Genomic DNA, 15546 nt, shown 5'->3' on the forward strand with positions numbered 1-15546 from the left:
GGCCAAAATCCGTAATCCTAAATTGGCTCTCCAGCTCATGGTCCCAAGGCTGCCAGAGCTCCAGGAGCGTTTGGACAACCTGGGATGCCCAGGGTGGGATTGTTGAGGTGTCTGCACAGGGCCAGGAGCCAGATCAGTGATCCTGGTAGGTCCTTCCCAGCTCAGGACATTCTGGGATTTTGGGATGCTGCTCAGCCTGCCCAGGGTCTGGGGGTGCCTCCACCACAGGAGATTTTTGGATGTCAAATCTGAGCACTCGCAGCCTGTTTTGTTCCCTGACTGCACAGGATGTCAGTCCTCAGCAGCAGGAGGAGAACTCATCCTTCCCTTAAATCCAGCTGCCAAAGAAGGGCCCGAGTTCCCATTTGGTATCTCGGCAAAGAGAAATTCTAAGATGTGCAAGTTTACCTGAGCCAGAGACAAACCTCTGCTCCAAGGGGGGCTCCAGAAGTTCCAAACACCCTCCCTTAAAATGCTGAAAATGACTCACAGCCCTTCATGCCACAACCATTCCAACCCCTCTCCCCGTTGGTCCTGCAGCCCTCCAGAGGAACAGGTTCAGGATTTCCATCTTTGAGTCCAAAGCTCCCCAGGAGGCAGCGCTGCCTGAAGGGGAAGAAATGCCCCAATCCCAGCCGATCCCACAGGCTGCACTCCCAGCCTGGGCAAATAAAAACTATCCAGGTTTTCCCAGAAATTCGAAGTTTGCAGTGATGCAAAGCCACTTTATGATATCAACAGGAATTCCAGCTGAGAAACCTGCAGGAATGTGCTGGTATCCAAATAGTCCTCCACCTGTTACTCTTGATAAAATCTTTTCCCAACAGTACCTGTGCTCCCATTTTTTGGGATCTCCATCAGCAGGGTCTGCCTAAAGCATTTTCTTTTCCCTGTCCTGGTAATTTATCCCCCCAGGAAAACCAACAGCACCTGGCCCACAGAAATAAGCTTTTATTTCACTCCCCAATGTGTTTTCAGAGGTGAAAATCCCACTCGTGTAATTGCAGTTAATGTCCCTAATTGGTGCTACAGGAACTTACGGATTTGTGGGACTGAGGATGAACATGGAACTGTAAGGCAGGATTGGTTTAGGCCCATTTTTCGTCAAGTCATCGACGTCTTTCTTCTCCTCCGTTTTGCTTTCAAACTCCACGTTGTTCACTGGAAATGGGAATTCAGGGAGAACACAAAGGAGAGGGTTAAAAATGGATCCGCTGCCTGGAACAGCTGGAAATGCAAACAGTGCAGCTGGGAGAGCAAACAGCCCTTGGAAGTGTTGATTAAATGGGATGAACAATCATTGGATCATTATCACTCCGGAGTGAGGCAGCTCTGCCGCTCCACTGCTGATGAGCCAGAGCAGGAGCAGCCAGGAAATGAAACCATGAGCTGATTTATCCCAGAGCTGCCTAACGGGGGCTGGAAAACCCATCCCAAAGAGCACAAATTCTTAGGGAGAGGGATCAGCTCGGAATCCTTGAAAGAAAATAAAAAGGAAGTCTGACCAGCCTCGGAATTCGGTGTTTTCTCCCATGGAGCAGGAGCACAACTGGCTTTGGAACACATAAAAGAGCAGATTCATGGATGAGGTTTAATAATCTGGGGGATGAGGCTGCTGAACTTCCCAGAAATAGGAAAAGAGACCTGGAAGGGACTTTTTGGAGCCCCCGGAGCTGTGCCTGCATCGTGCACCTCGGTTTGGTCAGAGTTCCCCATGGGCAAAGGTGTGCAGCTCCATCCTGCAGCAGGGTTTGGGATCTCCTTCCCTGAGATTGTTCCCAACCTCCCCCCCAAAGGCTGGACATTCTCCAGTTCTCATCCTGACTTTAGTTGCAGAGGGTTTAAGAGATAATTTACTGAAGATAATTTCCCATCTATGAACTGGGTAACATTTTATGCCGCAAATTCTCTTCTCAGAGATGTATAAAGGGTCTTCCATGAATTCCCAGTACCTAAAGCCCAACAATCCCACCCTTTGGAATGTGTTCTGTGCAGGCCTGTTATTACTTTTTATTTCATTTTGCAAGAAAATGACATTTCATTGTGTTTGAGTGACATGTTCAATAAACTCCTTATTGGATCTCCAATCAGATCCAGAGGAAACGGCCAGGAAAGGGAGAGGCTGATAAATTGTGACTGACAGGAAGTCAGCACTGCAATATAGGAAAATTATCACTGAAGAGGGAAAAAAAGGAGAAAGAAGAAGGAAAATAAAAGAAAAGATAAATCTTGTGGCTGACAACAGAGAAAAAGCAGAGAGACCCTGCCAGATCTGGGCTGTGCCTCTTGGAAGGCAGAGTCCTGACAGCCTGGACTTTAACGTGGACCTCTTGTATTTCACACTGGGATTCTCCTCAGCTCTCCACATTTCTCCAGGCTGTTCCCACCCTGCCAGGGATCAGCCCCAAGGTGGTGGGAACAGGCTGGGCACAAGGACCCTGGGATGATCTGTAAATCTGTGCTGATGGACCCAAGGCAGAGAGCTCTGGAGAAGGACAGGGAGGGTGGATCTGCACCAGCTGCGATGCAGAGGATCGTAAAAAGCTCTGGAATGTCCCAGGATCCCAAAGCAGCAGGATCACAGCTGGATCACAGCTGCTCCTTCACCTTTCCCGTACACAAAGGGTGTGGCCTGGGTGAGGCATCTCCAGGGAATCCCAGGTGTTCTCCAGAGCCACCAGGAACCCATGCTGAGTTCCTGTGTGGCAATTACAGATCCCCTCTCACCGAGCTCCCTGTCTGCCTCTCTCAAGGATGTCAGCGCTGAGGAGAGCCCCCACTGCTCCCTGGAAATTTTGATTTCCTGGGAATTCCGCAGCAAGGGACAAAGGCACTCACTTGGAATGACAGTGGTCTCCCCCGGAGGGGCAGTGATGGTGACAGGGATGTTCACAGTGGTGGTTTTGTCCAGGGGCGGCTGGATCATCCTCGTCACGTTCTTCTGGTTGTCGGCATCCTCGGGCTGCTCGGGCACCTTCTGCAGGTAGGTGCTGGGCAGGGTGTGCACAGGGACACTCCCAGGGCCACTGCCACTGCCGCTGGCCTCCAGCTCACACTGGTTCTCCCTAGGAACAGCAGGATTTGTTCAGTACGGCCCGGGAAAGGTTCAGAGAACACATCCCTGACGCTGCACCTCGGGCTGCCTTGGTTTCCTCCATGGAAATCCTTTGAAGGACAACCTGTGACAGCAAAATTTGGGATCTTTCCCTCTGAGACCTTCCCAATCCCAACATTAGGAGGGGACTGTGGCACTGGACACCCTTGGGGTCACTTTAATGATGCTCCCAAGCCAGGACCATGCAGCAGTGCCATGAGCCACTCCCCAGGGCAGCTGCTCTGAATCCTGACACGCCGTACCCTAATGCTCTCCCCAGGCCTTATTTAAATGCGGTGATTTTCTTTTCCAGCTTGGAGCCCTTCTGGAACGTGGCTGTCAGCAGCTAAATGGCTCCTGCTGTCCTCTGCAGCAGCAGCTCTGCTCCAGCGAGGAGGAAAGTGAGCCCGTGCACACGAGCACGCTGAACAGCAGGCAAAGTGTTTGGAAATTCAGCTGAAAGGAAGATAATTTAGACAGGAAAATTATTATCTCAGTGCCACTCACGGCTCTCCACGGTGACATGAACTCTATTCTAAAGAATCCCAGTGCAATTTCTTTTCCATCAGACTAATAAAGCTGAAAAGGCAATCTATCCTTCTTTATTAACTACTCCAAATGCTTCACCAGGGCTGTTTTTCTCACTTGACTTACATAAGAATTAAAGCAAATGGGGGCCATCGTTGCTCTTAATGGAAGAGGCCACGTGCTGGAACAACTGGTGGTGCAGCTGAAGGCTCCCCATTAAAAATGAAAATCAAAGGGCTGTAGGCAAGGCTGGCTGAAATTTAAAAAGACGTCCCTCAGGAGCTTCCTTCAGAAGCCGGGAAATTCTCCGCTCCACTTGGTGTCCTACAGGGTCTGTTGGTGTTTACAGCAAGGATATTTCCTGCCTTAAACCTGAGCTGTTTTATGAACCAAAATCGCCTTTGGGAGCCTCTGTCAGTGCTGACGGAGGCAAAACAGAACTGCAGGTTGTGGTGGGAGCTGGTGTGGGGCAGGGACGGCAGGGACTGCCACGGGGAGGGTGATAAGGGGTTTTCTGGAACACATCGGGGGCTCTGCGACCCCTGAAGCGACCCGGGCAGGGTCTGGCAGCACTCACTCACTTGGGCTGGTGATTGCGGTGCTCCTTCTCGCCGGCCTCCCCGTCCTTGTCCCCGCTGTCCTTCTCCACGGACTCGTAGGTGGACAGCGCCCTGTTCCTGAGCCGGTGCCGCCGGTGGGGCTCCTCTCCGCTGTCCCCCTTGGCCCCGGGCTCTCCATCCCTGTTCCCGGAGCGGGAGCCGCCGCGGTGCCGGGAGCGCCGCTCGCCGCGGGCGCCGTTGGCCGTGCCGTTGCCCTCCTTGCCCGGCCGGTCGGACGAGTGCCGGTGGCCGCGGTGCCTGCGGTGCTCCTTCTCGGCCCCTTCCTCCACCGAGCCCCGCCGGTGGTGCCTCTTCCCCCCTTCCTGCCCCCTGTTACGGTCGCTTTTCCCTTCCTTGCTGCCCCCTTCCACCTCCTTGCTGCGGCTCCGGTGCTGCCTGTGCCGCTCCTCCTTGTTGCCCGTCCCGGTTTCGCCGCTCTCGTCCTTGGTCACGTCTCCCTTCTCCTGCTCTCCCAGCTTCTCCTTCTCCCGATGCCGGTGGTGCTTCCGCGGCGCTTCAGCCCCGTCGGCAGAGGTGGGTTTGGGGTGCTCCACCACCTCCTGGACGTCCACGGGGCTCAGCTTGGTGATGTTGTTCCTGCCTTCGCCGCGGGGCTCCACGACCAGCGGCCGGTCCAGGTGGGTTTTCATGTCGGGCCGGATGTGCAGGGTGGTGGCGTAGCGCACCCGCTCCTCGGGGTCCAGCTCGTTGTACAGGGCCTCGCAGCTGGCTCGGAAGTTGTGCATCCGGATCTGGCTCGTCCTCTGCTCCCAAACCGACTTGGATTTGGAGGAATTCTGCTGCTTGCTAAGGGCGGGAGAAATGTGAGAAGTCAGCACCCGACTTTGCGCCAATTCCCTAAATACAAGCCAAAAATAAAAATAAAATAAAAAAGGGGGGGAATTTTCAGCTGAGGTGGGGAATTAGAGGGTCCAACCAAAGGAGTAACAGGGATGGAGAGAGAACATGAGCAGGGAAAGCCAGCAGGATCATCCGTGTTAGTTTGCCCACACACTATGAGATCAGCCCTCTGGAAAGGAGTTAATTCTGCATTTCGGAAATGTGAAAGCCTTGGGAACAGTCTGAAGGATTAAAAGGTCAGCACACAAAAAATCACACACCCCAGCCAGAGCTTCGGAACAGCCCACAAAGCTTCCCCAAATTAGCAGCACTTTTCTCCCCACCTGGAAATATCTGGATGAGGAAATTAGCGGTGAGCGAGAGAAGTTAGATCAGCAGGAGGAGCAGGGAAAATTGAAACCTGTCCCTGAGGATCTGAGCCTGCCACCAGCCCCTTCCCCTTCCAGCCAGCCCCAGGGGTTGTTCTCCAGCTGTGCTGCCCTGCTGGATCATGGAACAGATCTAAAACTGCTCTAAACCCAGAGCATCCTTCCAGGTGAGCATGGACCGGCCAGCCCACACATCACTGGAGAATGGAAAAGTACAAGAAAGGAAAACCGTCCTGTGCACCAGGAAAAGACCCCAGAGGGTGGGAGAGCCACACACAGATCCATAAAAGATCCTGAGCTGGAAGGGACCCACAGGATCACCCAGCCCAGCCCCTGTCCCTGCACAGACACCCACCAACCCCACCCTGGGCATCCCTGGCAGCGCTGTCCAAAGGCTCCTGGAGCTCTGGCAGCCTCGGGGCCGTGCCCATTCCCTGGGGAGCCTGGGCAGTGCCCAGCACCCTCTGGGGGAAGAACCTTTCCCTGCTCTGCAGCCTGAGCCTGCCCTGGCCCAGCTCCAGCCCTTCCCTGGCTCCTGTCCCTGTCCCAGAGCAGAGCTGGGAGCTGCCCCTCGGGAGGAGCTGCAGCCCCCGGGGAGCTCTGCCCTCAGCCTGCTCCAGCTGAACAATCCCAGTGCCCTCAGCTGCTCCTCGTGGGCCCCTCCAGACCCTTCTCCATCCCCGTGTCCCAAGATAAAGATGAGGAGGGAACACCTGCAGACACCTGCTCATCTCTGTCACCTCTTGTGACCTCCTCTGGCATGGTGCCAATGCTCTGCTTTTTCAGCACCTGGGCTCTCACCACCACACTCAAAGCGACCACAAACCCAACCAGGGAAGGGAAGACTTTTTCTTTTCCTCCTAAAAACTGCAAGTCAAACTCTGCTTTTCACCGGCTGCCAGGGCGAGTTCTGGATTTAACCTCCTGGGGGCTCAGCACCCATTTCTCCTAAATGAAACTTTTTCTAGCAAAACCAGGAAAGGCATTTTCCTCCTGCCAGCCTGCTCTGACATCTCCATTCCCCACAGCTCAGCCTGAGCTGTGCAGCTGGAGGGAGCAGAGCCCGCATGGGAGGCAGACACAACTTCCTTACGCATTTCCTGGGCTCCCCTGGCAGTGGAGAAATGCAGATTTGCGTGTTCTGGTGCTGATTGGGACTGTCTGGCTCTGTCACCGTGCACAGACCCCGGGGAGGTGACGTCCAGCCACGCTCATGTGGCACAGTGGGAGCTGTCAGAAGGGTTTTGTGTCGCTGGGCTCTGCTGGGGAATCGCTTCTATACCGAGGTTGCTGCTGCCTGGAGCTGCTAAAGAGGCAAAAATGCACTAAAAGCCCTCACGAGAGCACCCAGGCAGATGTGAAGAAGCCTCATTTAATCCCAAAATCAGAGCTGATCACCAAAATTAAATATCTACACCCTGTTGCCAAGTTCTGCACACATCTTCCAGCAGCTGAGTCCCCCATTTGCACCACAGCAGGAGAACAAGCGATAAAAATCACAGTTCTACATGTAAATAATACCAGAAGGTCCTGGAGATGTGGCTTAGAGCCCTGCTCACCCCAAATCCCACAGTCAAGAGAGGACAGGCTCCTCCTGAAGGAGAGCCCCCTCCAAGCTGGCACAAGGATGGACAGCCCCATCACAGTGGGGACTCACCACTTTCTTCAGTTCAAAATTATGAAAAATTAAAATATTCTCCCTCAGCAGCAGCTTTCCTTGGTTTGAGAAGGAATGAGGAACGTGCAGAGCCTCTGACTGGCCAGCCCTGCTGCCCTGTCCAAGGACTGCCCGTGGGAAGCCACAGGAAAAGCTCTGCACATCCCATGCCTGGGCTGGGCATCCCAGGATGTCCTGCACAGCCTCCGGGATGGGTGGGTGCCTTGCTCTGCCACACTCTAGAATTTAGCTCTGCTAAACCCAGCTGGGCTACAAATCCCTTCAAACCCAGGCTCAGGGAAAGCTCAGGGAAAGCTCAGGGATTTTCTGTGCCTGGTTGAGCTCCCTGAATGCTGCCACAAACACCTCTGTTCTTGGGGAATATTCCTCACTCCATCATGAAAGCCCTGGGGTGGGGACTGGCCTCTGTCCTGTGCTTTGGGCAGCACTGAGGTGATCATCAGCCCTAATGATTAATTAGGAAAGTGTCTTTGTGCTGAAACCTCTAGTTTATCTACAGCCACCTCCTGCTCCATCCTGTGCTCCATGGGACAGGAACCAGCAGGGCTGGGACACGAAGCCTCAGCATCCCTGCAGTGATTCCCCAAAGCAAAACACCAAGAAAATCATCAGGCAGCTCCCAGAGACACAGCCTGGCCCTCGCTGCCTGTGCTGAGCCCATCCCAGCCACGAGGGAAAGAAAATCCCCTCAATCAGGCTGGACATGGTGAGGAGGAAGGCTGGGACTCGGGGCTGACCCTCAGCCCAGCTCTGACACGAGCTGTGTCACTGCAGGAGGGGTTTGCACTTGTGTTTCAGTGACACCGAGAACATAAATCAGCTTTGAAATGATCTCGGAGCTGCTCCCAGCGCCCGTCACTCAGGGCTACGTGAGAGTTGCTGCCAGGGAACTGCACCCCTGAGGACCTGCAGGAACCAGGCAGTGCCCTCGTCAGCCCAGCCCGTCCTGCTCGGATCGCTGTGCGAAACTGGCACCGCCATTCCAACCTGGAATTTCCCAGCAGCTGGAAATGAGCTGCATCCTTAACGCTGACACAAGTCACGGAGGCGAGTGCCAAAACCCCCAGCACAAAGCCACCCGCTGGCTCCGGGCACCAACAGCTCCCGAGCAGGAGCTGCAGGAACAATGCCTGCACCGCCATTCCTCTTTCCACAGGGAAAACACTCCAAAAAAAAATGTTCAAAAAGGCAAATCGGGATATTTATGAAGCGCAGTAAAAACCCAATCAGGAAAACGCAGCGCCTGTGAGCTCAATTCTGTCTCCAGAGCAGTGAGGAGCGTCCCAAATCCTGTCATCCCAAATCCTGTCATCCCAAATCCTGTCATCCCAAAACCACCAGTCAGGAGCCAGAGCCAGCGCACAGGGGCTGCTGTGGGAATGGGGACAAAGCCCCTGAGCAGCACAGGGACAGCGCTGGGAATTCCAGAGCTGGAGCAGCAGCGGAAGTGCCAGCTGCTTGTCCAGCTGGATTTATCCGACCCCGGCTCTCTCCGAGTCCCCACAGCCACCGAGCTCGGGGATTTGTGGCAGCTCCTGCTCTCCTGGTGCTCTCTGGGCACGGGGACAGCCTGGCAGCTGATTTATGGCACCCCTTAAAAACAAAGCCCAGCTGCCTGCCCGGGAGGAGATGCAGCAACAGGAGGGGTTTAGAGGAAAAGGGAAAACGCCAACGGGGCAAAAATTCATTCCTCTGCTTCCCCCCTTGTTTGGAGCAGTGAATTCTGCCCAAACTGGGGCAGGCACAGCCCAGCTACAGCACGAGCAGGGCAGGACTTGTCTGAACTGATCAAAAAGAGGATTTGTGATAACAAATATTTACAAAGAAAAAAAGAACCCACAAAAAAAACCATCAAGCCAACTGAACCCAGCTCACTGCTGGCTGCTTAAAACCCTGCTGAAGCCATTAAGGGAATTGCCCTGTAAATCACCCCTGACTTGCTGCCATCCTACAAACACTGCTGGTAATTCATTGCTTTGTTCCCCATCCCTGTTTTCAGGAATATTTGGAACTCTTTGCAGGCTCTGCTCCATCCCCAGCTCCTCCAGGCTGGAAATGTTGCAGATACAGCTGCTGCTACCAGCTCCACTGTTTTTTCCTTGGATTAAGACACCAACAAACAACTCCTGCCTGTGGCTGGAAAGAAAACCCCTCAATTCCTGGAGAATCAAATAAAATTCATATTAATGAATCAATGACTAATACTGGTATAAATAAAAACTGCAACCACTGTGTGGTTTGCTCAAGAAAGGGAAGTGTATTTTTAGTCAGATTCTAATCTTAGGGTGCTCCTTAATGATTCAAGATTTTGTTCCCACAACCTTTGAAATCCCTGCTGCACTTCATGGAAATCCTTGAAATCTTGCTGCAGTAAGTAATGGATGAAAGCAGACTATGGAAAGATAATAATTCAAAGTTAAAAATAACCCCACATTACACAGTGGCTGTGAAATTCTGTGTTTCAGATAAAAGGGAATCTGTTGTTAAAATGCAGCAAATCCTCTCCACTTAAATCCTATTTTCTGTTCAAGAACTCGGGGTTCATAAACTCCACATTTCCATTTTCCACTTGGAAAACACAAGAGGATATTTCACTTTGGGGTTGGTGCACACAAAGCCCAACGTTTTATCTCTCTGAGAGCTGCTAAAACAATTTTCTCTCAGCTGAACTCAGCACTGGTGTTTAAATAAATGTGTTTTAAATAAATGTGTTTTCCCAGTGATGTAAGGAGTTGGTGCTTGGATGCTTCAGCACCTTTTTTATCCTTCTGAGCTCCCTTGGGAGATGCTCTGAGCATTCCCACAGAGCTGGAGCATCACAGACACCAGAACCAAGGTGCAGAAAACACTTTCTTAAGTGTTATTATCTCTGAGGGGAATAATTAACTTGGTTTGAGATAATTATCCTCCAAAATTATTCTTGAATCCCTTCAAAATTATTCTTGGATTTGATTTTGGTTTTAGAAATTACAATTTAGAGATAATAAAGCACGTTAATTTTCTGTATCATTATATAAAATTTAATATCTTGATGTATAAATTTTGTCTATTTTTATACATTTACAAATTGGATTTTTTTTTTTTTTATATTGAAGCTTCACAGAGACAAAACTTACTCCTTTATAATATTTCTCCCAACATCAGCTAGAAACCCTTAAATGTTGAAAACAATAAAGCCTATCCTGGCTGCGTGTACCCTGTTATCTCCAGAAACGTGCTGCTGAAATTTAAAATGCCTTTTGAACTGTCCCAGACACCGATTTCTCAACCCAACAAAGGCCACTGAATGTCACAGTTTGGTTTTTTCCAACATTATCCCGCTCAGACCGAATTCCTGCTGACTGTTCCCGTTCTTTTGGACAGTTTGGGGCAGGTGCAGGATGAGCAGAGGAACCTGGGCTGAGCGGGAGGAAGGAGCTGGGATGGCAGAGAGGGGATGGAGCTGAGCATCCCTGCAGGGTTTGGGATTTGCTGAGCACATTGGACACACCCAGCCCAGCCAGGAGCTGCTGCTTGTAGGGCCAGAAAGGTCCTAAAATCCCAAAATGGAACGGTTTGGATTGGATCTTACAACTCATCTTGGGCATCATGGGCAGAGACACCTCCCACTGTCCCAAGCTGCTCCCAGCCCCATCCAGCCTGGCCTTGGGCACTGCCAGGGATCCAGGGACAGCCACAGCTGCTCTGGGCACCCTGTGCCAGGCCCTGCCCACCCTCCCAGGGAACAATTCCTGCCCAATCTCCCATCCATCCCTGCCCTCTGGCAGTGGGAGCCATTCCCTGTGTCCTGTCCCTCCATCCCTTGTCCCCAGTCCCTCTCCAGCTCTCCTGGAGCCCCTTTTGCCCTGGCAGGGCTCTGAGCTCTCCCTGGAGCTTCTCCTCTCCAGGTGAGCACCCCCAGCTCTCCCAGCCTGGCTCCAGAGCAGAGGGGCTCCAGCCCTGCTCTGAACTCCTTCCAGCAGCTCCACGTCCTCCTGATGTTGAGGACCCCAGACCTGGACACAGAACCTCAAGTGGGGTCCCACAAGGGCAGAGTAGAGGGAGAGAATCAGATCCCTCATCCTGGCCTCTCCTCTCTAGATGGAATCCATCCATCCTGCTCCTTGGAGCAGCTCCATGGCCTCCTCTGCACCTCCTCCACATCCTCCTGAAGTTGGAAGCCCCAGAGCTGGAGGCAGAGGCCTCACCAGAGTGGATCAGAGCAATCAACCCAAAATCCAGGATGGATCTGGCACCTCCCTGCCACACCCACGAGGAGCCAGTGACCACAATTTCCCAAGAACAGCAAAATCATCAAAGGTGCTGCAGCTCTGGGGTTTGCAGCTCCCTGCACCCCTCGTTCTGTGCAGCTCTGAAGGGACACAAAGCTCAGCCAGAATTTTCCTGCTTTCTGAGGAAAAACAAGGGGTGCAGGGAGCTGCAACCCCCAAATCTGCACAGAACGAGGAGTGCAGGGAGCTGCAACCCCCAAATCTGCACAGAACGAGGGGTGCAGGGAGCTGCAACCCCCAAATCTGCACAGAACGAGGGGTGCAGGGAGCTGCAAACCCCAGAGCTGCAGCACCTTGGGATGATTTTGCTGCTCCTAGGAAATCGTGGCCGTTTGATCTCGTGGGTGTGGCAGGGAGGTGCCAGATCCATCCTGGATTTTGGGTTGACTGCTCTGATCCACTCTGGTAAAAGCTCAGCTTTTTGGCTCTGAACAGAGCCCACCTTTTCCTGCTTTCTGCTGGAGTTTTCCCTGCCAGAGGGAATTCACCCAGCCACAGCTCAGCACCCTCACGCTGCTCCTTATTTCTCTAATAAGAGGAATTTTCTCATTGTTTTCAGTACATCCCATCCCACTCCCAGGAATATAAATCTGGGGGTTTGCTTTATGCACATCCTGATCCTGAGAAAATGCCAGGAAATATTCCTTCTGTCTCAAGTGATTTTGCTGTCCTTAGGCACCAGATCTTCTGCAGACCTCAAGCCCTGCTTGGTATTTCAGTTAGGAATTGTGATCAAACAATTCCACGCTCAGTAATGAAAAGCAGGGTGAGAAAGTTAAAAGCAGAATTTTAAAAAATGGAAGTTTAAAGCCTAAATGCTGTGGCTTGATTAAACAAAGAACACACAGGGATTAAATGTGTGGAACCATTAAATTCTCCTAAACCCCAGGCAAATTATGTTTTATTTACATTATATTTGCTTTAAATTATTTCTTTCCCCTGAAGTGTTGAAGCCCCATTTTCCAGAAGATGCTCTGGCTAATGGCCCAGACCGAAATCCCACACTAAACTCTAAACTTTTGATAAAAACCAAGACAAAACATCAGGGAATGAAGACCCAGCCCCTTTCTTGCACTCTGAGGGTGGAGATAAAGAATGCCCAGACAGTGAATACACAAAACAAGTGATAAAGATCAAGAATAATTTGGCTTCTGGGATTGCAAATGACAAATTCATCCCGACAGAAGATATTGGAATTTTCTCATTTCTCTCTGTCTCTATCTGGGAGGAGAGGAGAAGGAGAAGGAGAAGGAGAAGGAGAAGGAGAAGGAGAAGGAGAAGGAGAAGGAGAAGGAGAAGGAGAAGGAGAAGGAGAAGGAGAAGGAGAAGGAGAAGGAGAAGGAGAAGGAGAAGGAGAAGGAGAAGGAGAAGGAGAAGGAGAAGGAGAAGGAGAAGGAGAAGGAGAAGGAAGGAAAGTGAGTTTTAATCTGGAAAAAAAATATCAGTGGCAGGTGCAGGAGTTCAGCACTTCCATTTTATGAAACTGTTTTTTTCTTTATTTCCTACTCTAAAATTGCCTTAAGAACATGGAATTTGTCACGTCCAAGCAAGGACTGGCAGCACTGGATCCTAATAGAAATAAACAATAAATAGCAATACAAAGAAAACCTCAAGCTGCTGGTTTGGATTTCATCAGCCATTGCAATTTAAGGATTCATCTGAATACTCAAAGCCCCACAACTCTTAAAACTGTTGGAAAAACCCAGCACAATTATTCCCTTGGCTGTGTGTCATCACCTATGTACATATTAATTAATTACCAGATTCAGTGTGTATTTTGGAAAAATCTGCTTAAAGAACTAGAGCAGATCTCTATTTAATTCCCTCTGCTCAGTGAATGAAAAATGTATTTTGTCCATGCTGGAATTGTGGAACAGATTTGTGACAGCAACAAAGGCTGGAATTACCACAAGAAAATGACTCAACGTGAGATTATTTTCTTTTTTTTTTTAGAAAATGTCTCCTATATTTTGCCTGTAACTTCTTACTATTTAGAAATGTATAGGGTTGTGGGTTTGGGGGGGTTTTTTTGTTTGTTTGTTTGTTTGTTTTTGTTAGGGGTTTTTTGTTTGATTGTTTGTTTCTATTTTGTTTTGGGGATTTTTTGTTGTTGTTTTTTTTTTTAATAATCAAAGGACACAAGGAAACCCGAACCCTCCATATCTCAAAAGATTTAAAGATTTTGGGATAAGTTTTGTCCTTCCAGAGCAAATGACCATGGCTGGTTCTCACTGACATTAAAGGCACTGTGTGAGCAAGGAAGGGAATTAAAGGCACCAGGATTTTTGTAACTTTTTTAAGCCCTTCTTGATGGGTAAATTACTGTTCAATTTCCACCCGTGCTCAAAAATTAGCCCATTAATCAGAGTAATTACAGCAGAACAGGGTCCCACAGAGGCCTCCTGAGCTTATCCCAACATTCCCCAGGGAATGGGAACCCACAGCTCCTGCCTGGTCCTAAGAGGGGTTGGTCTGGTTTTGTGATTTGAATTTAAAATTAAAAATTAAAAAAAAAACCAAAAAAACAAAACAACAACAAAAAAACCAAACCATTTCTAACCACGACATTTACACTGAGTAAATAAAACCTTCAGCTGTCTGCACACTCCACAGTGGCCCTGATGCTCTTGTACTTTTATAAATTTCATATTCTTATGAGGTTCTGTCATTTATTGAATTTAATTTATTTTTTTCTGGAGGATTTCTGGAGGTTTTTGAGGAAATGCTCCTGAATACTCACTGAGAAAAAAGAAAAGCACATTCAGCTCATCCATCTCTACACCCTTCTGCCTGTCAAAACTCCCAGCAGCCAGGAAATACATTGCAAGAAATGATCCAAAAGATGACTAAATCTAGTTTATTCCTCCAATTTTCCCCATGAGCCATCAGACCTGGGCACAGACAGGTCACACCTACTTCAGGCAGCCACAACAGCTCAGTCTTGATCACAGAAGTTAAACTCACACAAAGCATCCACATATTTTAAATCCCAGCTTGTCCGAGATCCACCAGTGCACAAGGAGCCCCCAAACACCCAGGGAAATACCAGGGAGGAAAAGCTGCTGGAAAAGCTCCATGGCTTCACAGTACCTTGGTCCCTGCTGTGGGGCAGGACAAACCCCCAGGCTGGAATTGCACTTACTTGAGTCTCCAAAAGCATTAAAGAAGAAAGACAAGGTCACACAGTTAAAGGATAACCCAAAGGACGCTGACGGGGGTGGGACAGGAGCTGATGAGGAGGTTTGGGGTTAGTCAGCAGCAGTCGTGATGTTTTTACCAACCTGCTCGGTGTCAAAGCACACCCTGACTCACAGCACAGCCAGCAGGATTGGATTGGGAGGAAGCACATGGAGTGAGAGTTTTCCACTGTGTTTGCTCAACCCCAGCTCCGGAGGAGTTGCCAAGTGCCTCATTTGGACAAAATCTGTCGCTTTAAGCTCCAGCTCGAGAAGGTCAGAGAGCAAAGACAAAACCAGGTTTTCAAGAGTTTTCCAATTTAGTCTCACTTGGACCCCGTTTCCAAAATTCTTTTGAAGTCCTCCTCCAGTTTTCCCTCCAAGAGGGCTCTCCTGGTTCTCCCACTGAACCCAGAGTGCAAACACTGGTGGAACATCAAAGCCAACAGCCCAGCACAGAATAAACACAGAGAACAGAAAGAAATACAAGTGAGAACAACAAACCATCAAACGAGGGGAGACAGCAGGAGAGAGAATAGTTCAGGAGAAATGATGGAAAGGAATTAAGGGAGAAAAATGGAAGAAGGAACAGGGGGAAATGTCACAGTCAATGTATGAGACACAAGAGTTGCTCACAAATCACAAGCATCAAATGACAATGGCACCTTCCAGTCCTTTCTCTGGATGTTGGTCTGGAGGCTTTCCACAACGATGGGAATGAGTTTGGGGGGGGAAAAAACCACAGGGAGAGTGAAGGCACCAGGAGAAGGGGAAGGTTTATAGAGCTCTAAATGAGAAATCCATTGAGTGAATATCGTAACAGAGAGCAACTCACGGTGAATTTACGCTGGAGACTGACGAGCTGCGAGATACAGTACCTCGAGTTTGCTTTACAAAACTGCACATGCAAAAAAACAAAACAAACAAAGAAAACAAAAAGTGAGAAAAGAAAAAGCCAAAAAAACCAGAAC

At 50.1% G+C, this 15546-nt stretch overlaps 1 protein-coding gene across 11 annotated transcripts in view; it reads right to left on the bottom strand.

The window, feature by feature from the left end:
• The window catches only part of CACNA1B (calcium voltage-gated channel subunit alpha1 B), a 291532-nt gene that overhangs the window by 71674 nt on the left and 204312 nt on the right, over positions 1-15546 (bottom strand). For 6 of the 11 annotated variants that reach the window (XM_058423110.1, XM_058423105.1, XM_058423107.1 and 3 more), the window contains exons 20-23: positions 15411-15473; positions 4204-5028; positions 2839-3065; positions 1041-1161 (exon numbers count right to left, since the gene is read on the bottom strand). In XM_058423110.1, the coding sequence (XP_058279093.1) occupies positions 1041-1161; positions 2839-3065; positions 4204-5028; positions 15411-15473 (1236 nt within the window). The remainder of the gene's footprint in view (positions 1-1040; positions 1162-2838; positions 3066-4203; positions 5029-15410; positions 15474-15546) is intronic. The other 5 variants (XM_058423109.1, XM_058423112.1, XM_040083300.2 and 2 more) reach the window with 1 other exon arrangement.

The sequence above is a fragment of the Hirundo rustica genome, chromosome 20, assembly GCF_015227805.2.
Source record: "Hirundo rustica isolate bHirRus1 chromosome 20, bHirRus1.pri.v3, whole genome shotgun sequence".
NCBI lineage: Eukaryota > Metazoa > Chordata > Aves > Passeriformes > Hirundinidae > Hirundo > Hirundo rustica.